The 16,217-nt window shown below is 60.9% G+C and overlaps 3 protein-coding genes and 1 long non-coding RNA gene across 5 annotated transcripts; 2 read left to right on the forward strand and 2 right to left on the reverse strand.

Moving 5' to 3' along the window:
* Positions 1-1,679: 1,679 nt before the first annotated feature.
* Positions 1,680-8,349, reverse strand: TOMM40L (translocase of outer mitochondrial membrane 40 like). Its single transcript, XM_090055398.1, has 9 exons — positions 8,146-8,349; positions 7,984-8,051; positions 7,801-7,893; positions 4,723-4,824; positions 4,053-4,158; positions 3,402-3,524; positions 2,993-3,069; positions 2,815-2,917; positions 1,680-2,249 (listed from the first exon to the last, which is right to left on the reverse strand). Exons 1-9 carry the CDS (start codon positions 8,240-8,242, stop codon positions 2,110-2,112), a joined length of 909 nt encoding a protein of 302 aa, XP_089911524.1. The 5' UTR covers positions 8,243-8,349; the 3' UTR covers positions 1,680-2,109.
* Positions 7,954-11,290, forward strand: APOA2 (apolipoprotein A2). Of its 2 annotated transcripts, XM_090055400.1 has the most exons (5): positions 7,956-8,077; positions 9,054-9,240; positions 10,110-10,186; positions 10,579-10,720; positions 11,154-11,290. In XM_090055400.1, coding segments are annotated over exons 2-5 (339 nt in total). In that variant the 5' UTR covers positions 7,956-8,077; positions 9,054-9,238; the 3' UTR covers positions 11,272-11,290. The 2 variants fall into 2 exon arrangements, with proteins under 2 accessions (XP_089911528.1, XP_089911526.1); XM_090055402.1 differs by lacking the exon at positions 9,054-9,240 and having other exon boundaries at positions 7,954-8,077.
* On the reverse strand, positions 10,552-14,259 carry LOC149861330 (uncharacterized). The gene is made up of 3 exons (XR_016443297.1): positions 13,820-14,259; positions 11,161-11,302; positions 10,552-10,676 (listed from the first exon to the last, which is right to left on the reverse strand). It is a non-coding gene; the product is annotated as an uncharacterized LOC149861330 (long non-coding RNA).
* On the forward strand, positions 12,488-14,705 carry UFC1 (ubiquitin-fold modifier conjugating enzyme 1). Its single transcript, XM_090055399.1, has 6 exons — positions 12,488-12,669; positions 12,813-12,880; positions 13,034-13,097; positions 13,691-13,767; positions 14,270-14,360; positions 14,449-14,705. The coding sequence occupies exons 1-6, from the start codon at positions 12,547-12,549 to the stop codon at positions 14,518-14,520; spliced, it is 495 nt and encodes a 164-aa protein (XP_089911525.1). The 5' UTR covers positions 12,488-12,546; the 3' UTR covers positions 14,521-14,705.
* Positions 14,706-16,217: the final 1,512 nt, after the last annotated feature.

Genomic DNA, 16,217 nt, shown 5'->3' on the forward strand with positions numbered 1-16,217 from the left:
GGTGAGGGCTCCAGCTCCCCAGACAGTGCTCCCTGCACAGCAGTGCTGCAGGTGAGGGGAGAGGCCAAATTACTAACTTTGATGCCTGCCCCAGGCTGATACCTGGAATCTGCCCCCACAGACCTGCAAGGAGCCAACACAGTACACCCAACGAAAAGAAGCGGACATCACCAGGGATGACTATACTGCAGTCGCTCAGGGATGTAGTGGGGCAGTCAGGAAGGCCAAGGCGGAGATGGGACTGGGACTAGCTTCCCAGATTAAGGACAATAAGAAGTCCTTCTTTAAATACACAGGGGGTAAAAAGAAGGTCCCGGGTAATGTAGGGCCCCTGCAGGACACATTGGGAAATTTGGTCGTTACACCAGAGGACAAAGCTAACATGTTTAATGATTTCTGGTCCCTACTTAGGAAGACGGAGGCAAAGAACAGCCACCTCCCTGCTGGGCCCACCCTAAAGTTCTAAAGGAATTGGCCAAGGTCATTGCAGAACCCCTGGCATGGCTTTACGAGCACTCGTGGTGCTCTGGTGTGGTGCTGGAGGACTGGAAGAGGGCCAGCGTGGTTCCCATCTTCAAGAAGGGGAAGGAGGAGGATCCAGGTAACTATAGGCCAGGTAGTCTTACCTCAATCCTACGCAAGCTGTTTGAGAAAATTATTCTGGCACATATCCACGAGGGGCCAGCAGGGGACTGCAGGCTTAGGGGCAACCAACACGGATTCATCAGTGGCAGGTCCTGTCACACCAACCTGGTGGCCTTTTATGATCAGATCACCAAATCATTAGAGATGCAGGGGCAGCAGTGCACATAGTCTTCCAGGACTTCTGGAAGGCTTTCGACAGTCTCTCACCCTGTTCTCATTAAGAAACTGGGGGACTGTGGTGTTGACACCCACACAGTCAAATGGGTCGCCAACTAGCTGAGGGCCGCACCCAGAGTGGTGGTGGTGGACGGGTCCTTCCCAACCTGGAAGGATGTGGGCAGTGGGGTTCTGCAGGGCTCGGTCCTTGGGCCTGCACTGTTCAACATCTTCATCAGCGACTTGGACGAGGGGGTAAAAAGCACCCTGTTCAAATCTGCTGATGACATTAAGATGTGGGGGGATGTGGGCACGCTAGAAGGAAGCAACAGGCTACAATTGGATCTAGACAGGTTACAGGGGTGGGCGGACAAGAACAGGATGGGATTCAACACCGACAAGTGCAAAGTGATGCACCTGGGGAGTAACAACTGGCACCATACCTACAAGTTGGGGAACTCCCTCCTTGTCAGCACAGAGGCGGAAAAGGATCTTGGAGTCATCACTGACTCCAAGATGAACATGGGCCGGCAGTGTGGGGATGCCATCAGGAAGGCCAACCATACTTTGTCATGCATCCACAGATGCATCTCAAGCAGGTACAAGGAGGTGATCCTCCCCCGCTATGCAGCACTGGTCAGGCCGCAGCTGGGAGCCCCTGGCAGGGCTAGCACAGCACATCCAGGTCTCCATATCACTCACCACCGAGAGAAGCCTCTTTTAAAGTCGACAGAGAACTTCTGCCATTATCCGGGAAGAATGACTGCACTTCCCTTGCTGGGCTCCTGCCAGCAGCTGCCCCACCACCAGGCCTGGAGGCAGCCAGAGCTTCCCCTGCACCCAAGGCAGCCAGAGAGCCTGCTCCGACCAACACTAGCCCCCAGCAGCCCAAATGCTTTAATGGGGTTCCAAACCATTGTACAGCAAAAACATCACACCCAGCAGCAGCCCTTATACTGCCTACTCCCACCCCCACTGCGTGGTCCCGTGGCACTCACTGCACTGGGCTGGGCAGCCCCAGCACAACCTATGTCCACACCAACGCTGTGGTCACAGAGATCTGGGCTAACTGCGGGAAGAGCAACTCTCCCAAGCAGCACCAGGTGTCAGATGTCTCTTGGACCCCAGAAGCAGCTGCTGAGAAGGCAGTAGGTCACTCCACAGGGCAGTACATCTCATGGCACAAAGGCTCCCTGAGACAGGAAGGCAGTGGGAGGCTGCCAGTCCCCAGTCTGTGGCATGTGGACGCAGCCAGGACCTGCTCCTGCTGTAGCATCACAGCAGTCAGAGCCCAGCAGCACAGCCCCATCAGCCCACAATGATGCTGAAGCCACAGTGGAAGCGGTTCTTCCAGTGGTTGAGGAAGGCGCCCAGGGCCAGGGTGACAGGCAGGGGTGGCAGCTTCTTCTCCAGGACACCCCCCACGCACCAGCTGCTGTCCACGAGACCTGCAAGAGGGATGAGGGACCATAAGCCTGAGAGCCAGCAGGGCTGTGCCCCCACATCAACTCCAGCTACTGCCAGATGCATAGCACACACTGCACACGGGAGCTGCCACGCATCACAAGGATGGCTGCTTGCTCCTACACTGTCACCTGCCAGCTGTGTGCCCCTGCCCAGCATCAGACTGCACTCCCAATGTGTCCACAGTGGGCAGGGTGCTTCTGGAGGCTTGGAGCTTCCTCATGTGCAACATGGTAAACATGCCAGGGAAGAGAGGGGGCTAACGGTCTTCCTGAGCAGATGGGACAGGGTACAAGCCGAGAACCCCCTCCCCTCCAAACCGAAGTGGAGTCATGAACAGAAGACAAGGCATAGCACTGTTCCCAGGCTCTGGGCCTAGACCCCCAGCACCAGGGGTCGGGTCTGGCCCTTGGGCAATGCCACTGCCCCTCCCTATGGCATGGGATGCACTGCTCAAGGAAAGGCAGACTCCTACAGCTCCAAGATGGAGGGAAGGGAGGTGCAGCAAGGCTGGTACCCTCCGGAAGGCCGGTGCTCCAGGGCTCTCACCTCTGAAGATGACATTGGCCTGGGGTAAGTTGAGCTGGTAGCCGAAGGCAAAAGTGGTGTCCTGCAGCCGAGTGTTGGCTTCAAACTCCACCCCAACCTGTACCTGGAGGGGGAAGCAGGGGTGAGATGTGAGGGCTGGGGACCCCAGTGCCCCAGGACAGGGGCAGGCGTAACTCACCTGCTCATTGGCTTTGTGGTAGTAGCTGGCATGAGCACCGCCACAGCCAATGTTCAGTGTTGCCACCCACTTGAGAGCTGCAATGAGACAGATGGAAAGGGAGGGAAGCTGGCATAGGGAGGGAAAGCGTAAGGCAAGAAGGGGCAGTGCCAGGGACCCTCAGCCTTTCACACCACAGGGAGCTCACAAAGGAGGTGGCATGAGGGACACCGCAGAGAGGCTCTGCAGGCTCCACATATTGGTGTCCCAAGCCCAACCCACAGCCCTGCTGCCCCAGCCCCTCCACAACCCCCGTCCCTGCAAAGCTTCCTGTTCTTAGGGTGTTTGGGGGGGTCCCAGAAGGGCTCTTGCAGGGCATTTGGGGTGCTGGGAGTGCCTATCCCAGCTGCCTGGTGCAGTGCCCGCATACCCGTGTACTTCCCTGCCAGGGTGACGATGGCACCCTCCTCGCCTGGGCGCCGGTGATACACCATCTCTCCTCCCAGAACCAGCCGCGAGGTCACGCTCTGCAGGAAATGCGCCACCACGATGACTGCAGGCAGGAAATGCTGTCAGCTGCCCTGCTGTGACAGCCGGGCACGGCCCCTCTGGCACCAGTGCATGTTGCCCATGGTACTACCCCAGCATGCAGCTGGGCAAAGCAAGGCACAAGCAGGGAAGGGCCCATGAATCAGTGCAGAACCCAGGAATCCTGGCTCCTACCCAGCTCCAGACACCGGCCTGTGCTTCTCTCCCCATCTTGCGTGGGGTCTTACAAGACAAGCAGCAGAGATCTCACAGCTGCTTAGGCCCTAGCATCAGCCCAAAGGCATCCCCCGCCAAGGGATGCGCATCTGGGAGGAGCAATGGTCTCAGGAAGGAGGCAGGTCCCTTCCGCTGCCTGGGGTGACCCCTCCTCTGCCACAGGTTCCCACAGGAGTGCAGAGGCCCAGACCAGCAGGCAGCAAGTGTTTGAAACAGAACTGAGATGGGGCCTGCAGGGGAGGGTGCCAGAGTTGGGCCCTCCTGCAGCTGCTGGGGGCTGGTGGCACAGCTGGCCAGTGGGGGTGCCGGACCTCACCTGACTCACTGATCACATCAGGGTTCCCCAGCGTCAGGGTGGCCGTGCAGTCATCCCCGCGGTACTCCCCATCAAACTGCCACGTCATAAACTTGGACTGCTGTGTCTGGAGCCAGAGACAGGGTCAGCAGGGCCCGGTGTCACACCTACCACCCCCCCACCCCAATGGCAATGGCCCAGCCTCCACCTAGAGAGCACCCTCCTCCTGATCTGCCCCACCACCCAGCACAGCCACCTGGGCCCTGGCTTCAGCCTGGACCACAATTCTGTGACCTGCTGGTGCCATCTAGTGCCCAGGAAGGGCATGGGCAGGGTCTGAGAGAGGAAACACTTGCTCTGCCCTGGGTTGAAAAGGGTGTGGGGAGGAAATATCCCCCCTGAACCCTGGGGGAGGGGCAGGGCACTCTCCTCTGCCTAGAGGGAAGTTAAGGCACAACCCCCACCTGCCAGCCCCACTCAAGGGGAACTAACTTCTGCTCCAGCTCTCCCCTCCTGGTGCCTGTCTCCCTGTCCAACACAGAGGATGAAGAGCCACCATGGGTGGGTGTGGGGATAAGCAGGGAAGGCCTTAGCAGCACGCAAGCTGCAGCAATGCCTGGGGCTTCATCCAGCGTATCAGCACTTCCCATGAACTAGCGCAGCCCACCCCTCCCCCGGGGCCAGGTCTCACCTGGAAGATGGTCTTGGTCCGGATACGCTCCGTCAGCAGGTGCAGCACCTGCGCATGGAGGCTTCCACAGTTGTCGATGTCGCCGATGAGTGTGGGGAAGACCTGGGGGCCAGGGCATGGTGCTGGGAGAAGCCAAGAGGGTGGGGGGCCAAGCTCCCCTAGGGAGCAGCTCCAGCTAGACCCAGAACAGGGCCAGCATGGCTGCCCACCTCTTCAGCCTTAACTTGCTCTCTGCAGGCACCACGAGGAGTGCAGGGGCTACCACAGCTTGGCCAGGGCATCAAACCTGGGAGAGCCCAGCAAAGACAGGCACAGAGCCTCCCCAGCCAGGCTGCCCTGGGGTAGTGAGGTTGCAGGGCCCCAGCCCAGCTCCAACTGCTGCAGCCTCTTCTCTTCCCCACTCCCACCTTCCATGCCCTGTACATAAGGAACATCTGAACTGCCATTTATTGGGTTAGACCATGGGTCCATCTTGCCCACAATCCTGTGTTGCAGCAGCAGAGAGCTGATGCTGAAAGGGAGAGAGACCAGGATCTGACCAGGGTTTTTTTTCCCCACTGCTCCTTTCTCACTTGCAGCCTCCAGCCTTTAATGTCTGGGAAGTTCTGATTCAGAGGCCATACCCCTCACTCCTGTGCTCAATAGCTACTGATGTCGGGACAAATTTTTGGAGGAAAGGGACCTTTTTTGGAATCTGGCTAAACACTCAGCTTCCAACACCTCTGGTGGCCACGAGTTCCACACTTTAATCCCAAGCTGTGTAATCACATGGTCCCGGCCCCCCACTATACAGAAAGGCAACCAAAATGACCAGGGACCTGGAGCAGCTGCCATACCAGAAGGGACTAAAATGGCTTTTAGCACCCCTTTAATAACGTGAGTAAGACTCTTTAATTTGGAAAGGAGAAGGTTGAGGGGGGATACAACAGAGATTTGTAACATTATGAAGGGTGTGCACCAAGCAACCAGGGAACTGTTGTTCACCAAGTCCCAGAATACTAGAACTGGGGGGCATCTGCTGAAATTTGTACGTGACAGGTTTACAAACTAACAGAAGAAACTCTTTTTTGTTTAAGCAACATTGTCATTAACTCATGGAATTCATTGCCACAGGAGGTGCTGGAGGCAAGGAGCGTGGCCAGGGTCAGAAAAGGAATAGATACCATCCACGAAGGTATCAGTCATGGCTATTAAACAGAGTGATTGGAGAGGTTTCCTTTGGCATCTCTGAACCTATTATAATAGATGCCAGGAAGGACATTCAATCGGAGATAGATCACTCTAGAGAGATCTGGTTCATTACGCTCTCTCCATAGCATCGATTTCTGCCACTGCTGGAGACAAAGCACTAGGCTAGATGGCCCTGACTCAGTCTGGCACTTATGTTCTTATGTTCCGAGAGTCTCTGTACACACTTAGGGCAAATGAACCTGAAAGCACAACTCAGGCCTGGCACACACTGACAGCTCAGCACCCACCCCAGCTGCACCAACCCAGCACAGAGCTCCCTCCAGCCCTGGCAGCCAAAGGGAATATAAAGAGGAAGGGGCATCCCCCTCCCACCCCTTCCCCTCACCCCAGGAACCCTCAGCACACCCACAGGCAAAGGCCCTGGCCAACAGTGCCAGGCACTAGGGCTGTGTGAAGCTTCAGGCGCTGATTCAATTGGGAGACAATTTGGCCTGATTTGGCAGCTGAATCTCCAAATCGAATCAGGAGACCAATAACGAGGTCCGAATCAATTTGAAGCTCTCCGAACTGATCTTTGGAAAAGATTTGGAGATTCAGGCAGTCTCCGCTTGCCACTGCAGGGAGCTGGACCCAGACTCTATGCTGGTAAGTGGGGGGCAGGGGAGGCTGGAGGAGGGGGGAAGGGACTATGGGGGACCCCCACCAGGCTCCATCTGCTACCTGCTCCCCAGCCTTGTCAACAGCTGTGCCACCTAGCCCCAGCTGTTAAAAAAAAGCCCCGCCTTCACCAGCTGCTGGAGCAGCGGTTGGGGCTTCTGGTGGCTTGTGGCAGAGCCCCAACACAGCACAGGGCAGTGGGGGGGCAGCAGAGATCACCCCCTGCCCCCGCTTGGCAGAGGCAGTAAGTACAGGGCTTTTAAAAAAGAGCCAGGAGCTGGGCCAGGGCAGGGCAGCCATGGGGGACCCTTGTGGCAGAGCCCCCACATGCAGCACGGGGCAGCAGGGATTGCCTCCCCAACCTGGCAGCAGCTGGTGAACGCTGGGCTGCTTCTTCCTTCTTTCCAAAAGAGCTGGGAGGCTGGGGCCAGGCAAGGCAGCCATGGACCGGGCCGGGGGAGCAGGCAGAGGACAAGGCCGTTTAATTGAGAGAATCTGCAGATTCAGCAGTGACCGAATCTCTGAATCAGATTCAGCCAAATGGATTTGGGACAGTGCTTCGACTTACTAAATCAAACTGCTGGGCCGAAACCAAATCCAAAGCAAATACTAGCCACTTCGCACAGGCCTACCAGGCACGGACCACTAGTGCCACTGCAGGAGCCTGAGGTTTAGCTGGGGGCGTCCTACTGCTGGGACTCCAAGTCCAGAGAGGGCATCGGGCTGCCTGCCAGCTTCCCCAAGGGAACAGGGCTCTCCAGCAGGCGGTGGGAAGGCTGTCACAGCACAGGCGCTCCCACAACATGGGTGTCACAAGCGTCTGTCAGCAGGACGCCTCTCGCTGCTGGGGCAGAGCGCCCAGAGCACGGACAGGGTTTCACCTGAACCACTGCGGCGCTCAGGGCCGATGCCGGGGGCAGGGAAGGGGTGGCCTGTAACCAGCAGCAGCGCTGGGCACCGACCCAGAGCAGCGGGGCTGGAAGAAGGGGCTCCAGCCGTCATGTCGAGTCCGGCCCCGGCCCGAGACAGGACCAGCCCTGTCCAAACCCCCCCGTACCGTCCGTCACCTGAACCGTCCACCCTCCTGCAGCACAGCTCTGCTCTGCTCTGCCCCCCAACCTGCCTCGGGCAATGCCCGCGTCCTGCACCCACAAGCGCCGGCAAGCGTGTTCTGCCCCCCTGCACTGGGCCCTGCCAGACTCCCCCAGCCGCGCACGCGGGGTCTCTCACCTCGGTGGCGCTCAGCTGCTGGTCCCCCACGTAGGTGGTGTTGAAGCGGTAGCTGGAGGAGCCGAGCGTGCTCATGTGCACGGCGTGGCTGACCTGGGGGGCGCGTCGAGTCAGGCTACGCCGCCGGGGGGCGGGGGGGGAGGGCAGGGGTGCAGCCCCGCTCCCCCGGGCCGCCCCGCGCACCTGGAAGTGGCTGCTCAGGGCCTTGTTGACGACCAGCTTCACCCCCTCGGTCTGCGGCGGGAAGACCTCTGCAAGCACAGCGGGGCGCGGGGAGGTCAGCTCGGCCGGGGCGGGGTGGGGGGGGTCAGCTTCCCCGGCCCGGCCCGGCCCGGTCCGCCGCACCCTTGCAGCGCCGGTGCAGCTCGTCGAAGCTGCCCGGGTTGGCGAGCGGCTCCCCGCGGCGCAGCGCCCGGCCCCGCGGCGGCAGCGCGTTGCCCATCGCCGCCGACCCCGACCGCACTATGGCAACGCGCGGGCCGGGGCGGCGGCGGTTGCAGTCATGGGCGCAGCCATTTTGACGCCGGGCGGCGCCCGCGCCGGAAGTGGCGTCACGGCGGCCGCAGCGCCATGTTGGGAAAGGGCAAAGCGGGGCGGGGCCTTGCTGTCCCCACCTGTCCGAGCCGCTCCAGGGCGGGGGTCGGTGATGAGCGCTGGCCTTTGCCCTCCGCCCCCACCCTGGAGCCGGACATGTCCGGCCTGGGACAGAGTCCAGCAGCCCCGGGCCTGCCACAGCCCCTCTGGGGTGAGGACAAGGCCGAGCAGTGTGGCCCCAACACGGCTGCGAGGGGTCACTCCCGCCAGCCCCAGCTCCGCCTGCCCGGCCCTCGTGCCCCAGCACCGGGCACGGTCGGCGTGCCCTGCGTACAGCCCGTGCCCTGGGCGCCGTGCCCGGCTCTGCTCCCCAAACCTCAGGAAGGAGCGGGAAGAGCCACAAAGTGATTTGGGGATGAGGTCGGGCTGTCCCCTCAGGCGTCCGGCACCCCGGCTCCAGGGAGGGGCAGCGTGGTGGATGCGCGGCCAGAGATGGGCCCAGCCAAGCCCCCGTCTCCTGCACGCAGCCGCCCCTCGCTCCCCCTGTACAGAGCCCAGTGGCACGAGGTGTCCAGCCGGTGTCCCCAGAGAGGTGCCGGCCCTGCTGCGAGCACCCCTTCTCTTCCCACCCACTCCGAGTGTTTTCCCAAGTGGTGAATATGGCAATTTCCCTTTGGAAAGTGCCTGGTCCTGTGCTGCCCTGTCTTGTCCTTCCCCAGGTTGGAGCCCGGCGAAGCAGGCGCCGCCACCCTGAGAGCCCTGGCACGTGCACCGCAGCTACTCGCCATCTCTGCCAAGCCGCAGGAGCTCTGGGTTTCTCGGGTGGTGTCAGCACCCTGGGGACGTCTCGTGCCTCTCCTGTCATTCTTTCAGCGCCCCTTTAGCTAATGACAGGCTAAAGCAGATGTAAGCCCCTTCCTTCCTGGGTCCTGCCCCAGCCCCATGCCCTGCCTGGACAGGTGCCTGGGGTAGCCTGGACTTGCCTGGGCCGGAGGGGCCGGTCTCGGCCTGCTCTGGAAACTGAGCATGCCCCACAGTAGCCATAGCTCACCTGACCTGTGCCTCCTGCCCCCTCACCATGGCATCTGCTGCCCCAGTACGACCCTTGCCCTGGCCTGTTTACCTGGGATTTGTGCAGCTCGGCATCAGCACATTCCCTTCCCCAGGGAGGCAGCAAGGCCAGAGGGCAGGGACCAATGAGTAGATCCAGGGCGGAGCAGGGATATAAACCCTGCATCCCCTGGGCTGGGGTATGCTGCTGCCTTAACCCTGTTCAGCTGAGCCCTCAGGTGAGTTTGGGGCAGGCCTGCACTTGCAGAGTGGGGGGATGGGGGTGGCTTGCCTCCTAGAGGCAGGGCTTGGGGTTTCCCCCCCAGTGGGTGCAGAACCCGCTGCCTCCTTGTGCTGGGAGGCTCAGCAGAGCCCCTGCTCCTTGCACTCTGCCGTGCCCCCCAACCCAACCCAACCTGACCAGGGACAGTGTGGAACCAGCCCAGGGTTGCAAGGACCTGGCTGTTGGCTGTGGGGCACTTAGAGCACATCCGCCTTTCAGGGGCACCCTGTGCCTTTGCTTCCCTGGCAGGGTTGAGCCCCACTGTCCCCAGCAGGGCAGGAGGAGGCACGTGGCCCCTCTGCCCCGGCAGGGAATGACCCTGCTTCCTCCTGCACAGTGCCACGGAGCCCAGGTTTCCTCAGCAAGCCCTTGCCTGATTGGAGCCAGGAGTGGCCACCCAAGGGTCCCCCTCAGCTCTCAGTCACAGGCCTCTTCCCTGCAGGTTACAGAGTGCAGAGCTTGCCAGAATGAAGGTGCTTGCTGTGGCCATGCTGCTGCTTTGCTTAAGCTACCTGGAAGGTAAGAACCTGCCTGGAAGAAGCGCCCCCTCTCCCTCCCCCTCAGCAGGGGCTGCCCCTGACCCCAAGGCCTGACCTCACCAAGACAGATCCCTGCACCCCAGCCCCAGCCCCCAGCTCCCTCATGCCTCTTGGAGCCTGCCAGGAGCTGACACACTTTGCCAAGCAATCCTGCATCTGTGGAGGGAGGAGTTTAGTAGGAAGAACAAAGAGCAGATCAGGACTCCTGGGTCCCTACCAAGCTCCAGGAGGGGCATTGGCATAGCAAAGTGGGATAGACACTGGCACTGGTGAGCAGTCCTGGCACTGCATCCCAGGGGCGGCAGAGTTGGCTGGAGCCCCCCAGCCCCAGCACTTGGGTGAGGCAGGGCCCATACATCTTGTGCTGTCCAGGTGCTGTGGTGAGGCGGGAAGCGGAAGCTCCAGCTCCCAACTTGCTGGAGCTCTACACCCACTACATCCAGAGGCTCTCAGATGTCCTGACCAAGGAGCTGCCGGAGAAGATGAAAGCCGAAGAGATCAAGACCCAAGCCAAGTACGAGTTGCAAGGCAGAATGGGAGTGGGCAAGGATGTTTGTGGGGGCCTGTGGAAGGGCGGAGAGGCTGGGCAGAGCATGCAGGGCTGGGGGGGCAGGGGGGTGCTGCTCACCGTGGAGGAGCCATGAGGCTGAAAGCCGGGCATGTGATGGCACAAGACTGGGCACCAGTGCAAGAATGCACTAACACCAGCTGCCCCAGGGCCTTGGACTGCCCTCATGCCAGAAGCCAGGCAGGGCAGAGATAGTGGAAAGGACCAAGCCCCTGGAGCAGAGCTCTCCAGACTGCAGCTGGGGGCCTGGGCAGTGAGCTCCAAAGCAGACGTGTCCCCTCACAATGCGCCTCAGGTGGCCCAAAACCCCGTGGACAGGGAGGGAGCCCAACCCGGTCCTGTGTCCCAGGCCCTCAGGAGCTCAATGTCTTTCCCCCAGGGTTTACCTGGAGCAGGCGAATGAGCAGTTTGTCCCCATTGCCAAGCAGCTGCACAACAACCTGGTAGAGCTCTTCACCCAGCTAGTGGAAACCGGCAAGAAGGCCACGGAGCAGTGAGCCAGCCCCTCAAGTAGCATCTCCTGGGCTCCTGTGGAGGGGAGGGGCTGGGCTAGCACTGTACTGGGGCTGCTGTCCCAGGAACAATAAATCTGGAGAGGCCTCTCACAGTGACTCATTGCAGCTGGCGGTGGGTGGGGGTGGGGGCTGTGCCCTGGGGATGTGTATGCAAAAGGAGATGGAGCTCCGCAGCCCGGCAGGCCCTGGGCTCGGGGCTGGATCCTTGGGCTGCTGGTGGCCCCTGCTGGGAACGCCAGCCCTGCTCCATGGGAGTGCCAGGGCTGTGGTGGAGGCAAGGCCAATCTCCCACAGCTCAGCACCAGTGAGAGCAGCGAATCCCACCACTTCTCTGCCTCCCAGGAGCCCAGCTGGGCCCATCCCTAGGGAGGACAGTGTGAATCCCCCCACCCACGTGCCATGGAGCATGACAAAGGACCCCTGCGCTGGGCACCCAGACACCCCCCACCCACATGAGCCCTGGGTGTCTCCCCATGCCCCTCCCACAGAGAGCAGGATAGAAACCCTGCCCCTGGGGCAGCCCTGGTGACCCCCACAAGCCCATACGGGGGAGGAGCGCTGCCCCCTTGCTTGTAGCCTGTGCTGAGGGGCCGCAGCACAGCCCAGCCCGGCCCTCCCAGGACCGCTGAACTGGGGCAGCTTTGCATCTCCTGTGAGTGCCCTTGGGCTGAGCCCATTGCCGAGGCTGGCAGAGTGAGGCGAGGGCCCTGCCCTGCTTGCACCCATGGCAGCATCCACACTGGCCATGCTGATGGGCACAGGGCTGCGGCCAGGAGCTGGGTGTAGAAACCTGGCCTGGTCGCACTTGCACACAGTGGGCCCGTGTCGTTGGGGCAGGTGAGCCCTGGCCCTGACGAGCGTGCGGTGGGCCAGAATCCAGCATGTGGCGGGGAGCCAGGGGCGCTCGTCCTCGCCCTGCTGAGCCCAGGCCCCAAGGACGGACGGACGGACGGACGGACGGACGGACACACACACACACACACACACACACACACACACACACACACACACACTTTGCTGTCAGAGGCCCGCCCCGTCGTCGCCCTGAACAAAGATGGCAGCTTTGGCTTCACGGCGCCACCACTACTTCCGCTCCCCGCCTGCGTTCTTATAGTTTCATAGTTACTAGGGTCGGAAGGGACCTGAGCAGATGATCAAGTCTGACCCCTCAATAAACCTGGCGGCTTGGCTTCCACCCGAGCCCGTTTGGTTGCTGGGCTTGACGCCACTTCCGGCCTCCGCCACCCCTCGGCCAAGATGGCAGACGAGGCGACCCGGCGGGTGGTGGCGGAGCTGCCGCTGCTCAAGACGAACGCGGGGCCGCGGGATAAGGAGCTGTGGGTGCCGCGGCTGAAGGAGGAGTACCAGGCGCTCATCAAGGTGGGGCCCCGTCCGCTTCCGGGGGGCGCGGGGCAGTGGCGGGGTGTGTGTCTTCATGAAGGGGGCCGGGCGGAAACCATTTTCGGTGCGCGTGGGTTGGGCTCTTACGGTGCAGAGCAGTGACACCCTCCCCCCCCCCCCAGTACGTGGAGAACAACAAGAGCGCGGACAACGACTGGTTCCGACTGGAGTCTAACAAGGAGGGCACCAGGTATGGGACCCGCTGGCCGCAGGACCCTGACTCTGTGCCCCGGTCCTCTTTGGGCTGCCAGGGCTGTGGGGCGGGTGTTGCAGGCCGTGCCCAGGCCCCCGGTGCCGGGTGGGTGGGAAGGAGCATCCTGCCCTCTTCTCTGCTCTTTTGCAGGTGGTTTGGGAAGTGCTGGTACGTCCACGACCTGCTCAAGTACGAGTTCGCTATTGAATTTGACGTGAGTGTCCCCGTGCCGGCCCTGTCAGGGGAGTGGGTCCCCCGCCCCCTGCCCGTCCCCCCTGCGCGGCACCAGGAGCATGGGACCAACTCTGCTGCTCGCAGAGCATGGGTCTCTGCTTGGGTCCCCGTTACCCTGAGCGGTCCTGGCTCCGGTCCCGGCATGGGCGACCCCCTGGGACCGGGGGTGAAAGGCTGAAGAAAGGGACGTGCTGCCAGCAGCTGGCAGGAGGGAACTTCCTGTCCTGGGAGCGGCAGCCAGGAGCCAGCAGGGAGTCTGGGAAGGAAGTGCCAGCTAGGAGTCGCCTGGAGAGGGGGCCAGGGTGCAGGTGAGGCCAGCAAGCATCACGGGCCACCAAAGGCTCTAGCTCAATGGCGACAGATCTGCCCTTCTCATTACCCCCACCAAAGCTCCCCTCTCTGGGCCTGCAACTCTGCCCCGAGGATGTTAGCTGGCAGGAGAGCAGGGCAAGGGTGCAGCGGAGGGGGACAGAGTAGCTGCTGGGTGCTCTTGGCATCTCTCTGTGCTTGTGTACAGGCTTCGGGAGGGACCTGGGTGCGGGGGTCACTGATGGCGTCTGTCTCTGTCTGCAGATTCCTGTCACATATCCATCTACTGCCCCTGAAATCGCCATTCCAGAGTTGGATGGGAAGACGGCCAAGATGTACAGGTCAGGCACCCCCCCATCCCCCTTTTTCATTTTTTTTCCCCCTTCAACCCACCTTGGCCTGAACTCCTGGGGTCGGGCCTGTCTTTACATCCTCCTTCCACCCATAAATCTGTACAGGCTGACAGGAGAGAGGGTCTGGGAGGGTCACTTCATCTGCTAGCAAAATGCAGCCAGGCCTGAGGTGAAGCACGGTAGCTGTGGATCCAAACGCAGCAAAGCTGACGCACAGTTCAGGCTGGGAAGCCAAAGCGATGCCCCGGCTGAGGGAGGCGACGCAGGGTCCTAGGGAGGCAGAAGGTGATTTTCTCACACTAGGCAGAGGCTGAGATAATGGGGTGGGGCAGGGCCCTAATGGCAGCTCCTCAGCATGTCCCACAGCCCCTGTGTCAGACTCTGAGCTGTGCAGCACCACTGCAGTTCTCCATCATGCTGGGAGGGGTCTGCCCCATGCTGTGTGCCAAGGGCTGGCTGCTCCCTGACGCTTCTGTCTTGTCTCCTGCAGGGGAGGTAAGATCTGCCTAACTGACCACTTCAAGCCCTTGTGGGCCAGGAATGTGCCCAAGTTTGGGCTGGCTCATCTCATGGCCCTGGGGGTGAGTTGCAGTTGCCTGGGCAGGGGTGGGAGGGAGAGGGGACTCCATGTGAGCTGTGTTCACACCTTTTGTGCTCTCTGCTTTGCAGCTGGGCCCATGGCTGGCAGTGGAAATCCCAGATCTGATTGCCAAGGGACTGATTGAGCATAAGGAGAAGTGACCAAACCTCAGCCCTCACAGGCACCAGCTCAGCCTGGGCACAGGCAGCTCCACACCCCACGGAGTTGAGACATCTGTTGCACTGGGACACCTGGCTCTTGCACCATCCTCCATGTGATCCATGCCCCGTGCAGGGGTGGGAGCTGCCCCCAGCTCACCCACAGCCCCAATAAAACAGTAACTGCTGCACCGACTTGCCTGGCTCCTGCCCTGCCAGGGTGCCTGCCTTGTCCAGGAGCCCAGGTGGGGGCAGAGGTTGTGCTGTGATGCTGCCTCTTGACACACTTACCCAGGTCTGTCTTGTCAGGATGAGGGCTGCTTAGCTGTGCTGTGGGGATCCTATCAGGGGCTCTCTGTTCTGCTTGCCTGAGCACATCTTGAGTCCGCTGTCTTGGTCTTTCTCATTGTAGGGCTTATGGAGGCCTGACCTTGGGGTATCCCTCAGCTCTGCTTCCTGACCTAGACTCCCCAGAAAGAGCAGCTGTCCTGTAGTGAGAGACAGCTGGCAGGATCTGGAGCTGGGATGCTCCTCTGGGCGGGTCCTGTTGACCCTTTTCTTCTGGGGTGGGTCAGTCTTCCTGCTGAGGCCCCAACCATGGACAGGCATTGACAGCTCTGGCACTACTGCCTCTGTGCTGTGCCCCTTAGCAGTGCTGGCAGCGCCCTCATCCCTTTGGTTTGTGCAGGGCCATGCATGGCTACTGCTCTCCCTGGTGTCCCCACATGCAGGGCCATGCACAGCCACAGGCAACAAGGAGGCCCCAGGTGGGCCTGGGGAGGAGGTTTCTGAGCCATGTTTCAGCTCAGACCCTGAGCTGACATCCCATGGCTTAGCCTCCCTAGTGGCCAGGCCCCATCTCTGTTCCTCATACTGCTTGCTGGTGTGAGGTACCTGCTTTCTAGGCCCAGTCCTCTCTGGTTCAGCCCAGGTGCTGGCTGGGTGGGTGCTGTCACCTTAACTTTCCATTGCTTTTCCCCTGCGCACCCTTGTGACCTGTGGGGAGCAGATGCTTTCTCCCTTCCACAGTCTTGTTGCTTTTGCTGCCTAAGTGCTGTGTCCTGCAGCCCCAGCCTGTGTCTCCTTGCCCCATCTCCTGTAGTCCTGTCCTGCTGCAGGGAGTGAGCCTTCCCTGCAGTTCCCACTGAGTGGAGCAGCACCCACTGCCCATCTGCCCAGGCCTTTCTCCCACTGCCCCTGCTGTTGTCTGGCCTATTAAGTCCTGGAGGTTTTATTGAGGGGATGCTGCCACTTGCTGCTGATTGGGAGGCCTGCTCCCCTGCTTTCAAGGACTCAGCAGCCTTGAGCATGGGGGTGATCCTCAGTGCTTTGTTCTAACAGACTCTCACCTGCTGGACCTAGAGCTCCTTGGTGCGGTGCTGGCCTGGGTTGTATGTTGGTTAGTCTGCCCCAGCCCTGCCCAGCTCTCGCTCATGCACTGTGGGGCTGATCGATGGTTCCTGCAGCATCTAGCACGTGGCTGCTTCTGGACTCAGATCGCTCTCACCCCAGGCAAAGGGCAGAACTAGACCCAGCAGGGCCTCATGTAGCTTCATGTTTGCAAAGTGGCCAGTAGTCCGAGCCCCAGCGCAAGGCCACCAACCCCTCAGTTCCCAAGGGGACTTTGTGAGGCAGCAGCTACCTCTGCACAGTGACCTCCAGATCTGCCAAGGGCCTGAGGACAGGCTACACTCAACTCA

Source organism: Crocodylus siamensis, chromosome 6 (genome assembly GCF_052110815.1).
Source record: "Crocodylus siamensis isolate JL-2025a chromosome 6, ASM5211081v1, whole genome shotgun sequence".
Taxonomy (NCBI): Eukaryota; Metazoa; Chordata; order Crocodylia; family Crocodylidae; genus Crocodylus; species Crocodylus siamensis.

Excerpts from the sequence above, each read along its gene's own strand:
- TOMM40L (XM_090055398.1), bottom strand. The coding sequence starts at position 8,242 with ATGGGCAACGCGCTGCCGCCGCGGGGCCGGGCGCTGCGCCGCGGGGAG. Across the intron at positions 7,894-7,983 it reads CCCTGAGCAGCCACTTCCAG|GTCAGCCACGCCGTGCACAT; the intron begins GTGCGCGGGGCG and ends CGCGCCCCCCAG. Across the intron at positions 4,159-4,722 it reads GGACCAAGACCATCTTCCAG|ACACAGCAGTCCAAGTTTAT; the intron begins GTGAGACCTGGC and ends CTCTGGCTCCAG.
- APOA2 (XM_090055400.1), top strand. Across the intron at positions 10,187-10,578 it reads TTGCTTAAGCTACCTGGAAG|GTGCTGTGGTGAGGCGGGAA; the intron begins GTAAGAACCTGC and ends TGTGCTGTCCAG. Across the intron at positions 10,721-11,153 it reads GAGATCAAGACCCAAGCCAA|GGTTTACCTGGAGCAGGCGA; the intron begins GTACGAGTTGCA and ends TCTTTCCCCCAG.
- UFC1 (XM_090055399.1), top strand. The coding sequence starts at position 12,547 with ATGGCAGACGAGGCGACCCGGCGGGTGGTGGCGGAGCTGCCGCTGCTC. Across the intron at positions 13,098-13,690 it reads AGTTCGCTATTGAATTTGAC|ATTCCTGTCACATATCCATC; the intron begins GTGAGTGTCCCC and ends CTCTGTCTGCAG. Across the intron at positions 13,768-14,269 it reads AAGACGGCCAAGATGTACAG|GGGAGGTAAGATCTGCCTAA; the intron begins GTCAGGCACCCC and ends TGTCTCCTGCAG.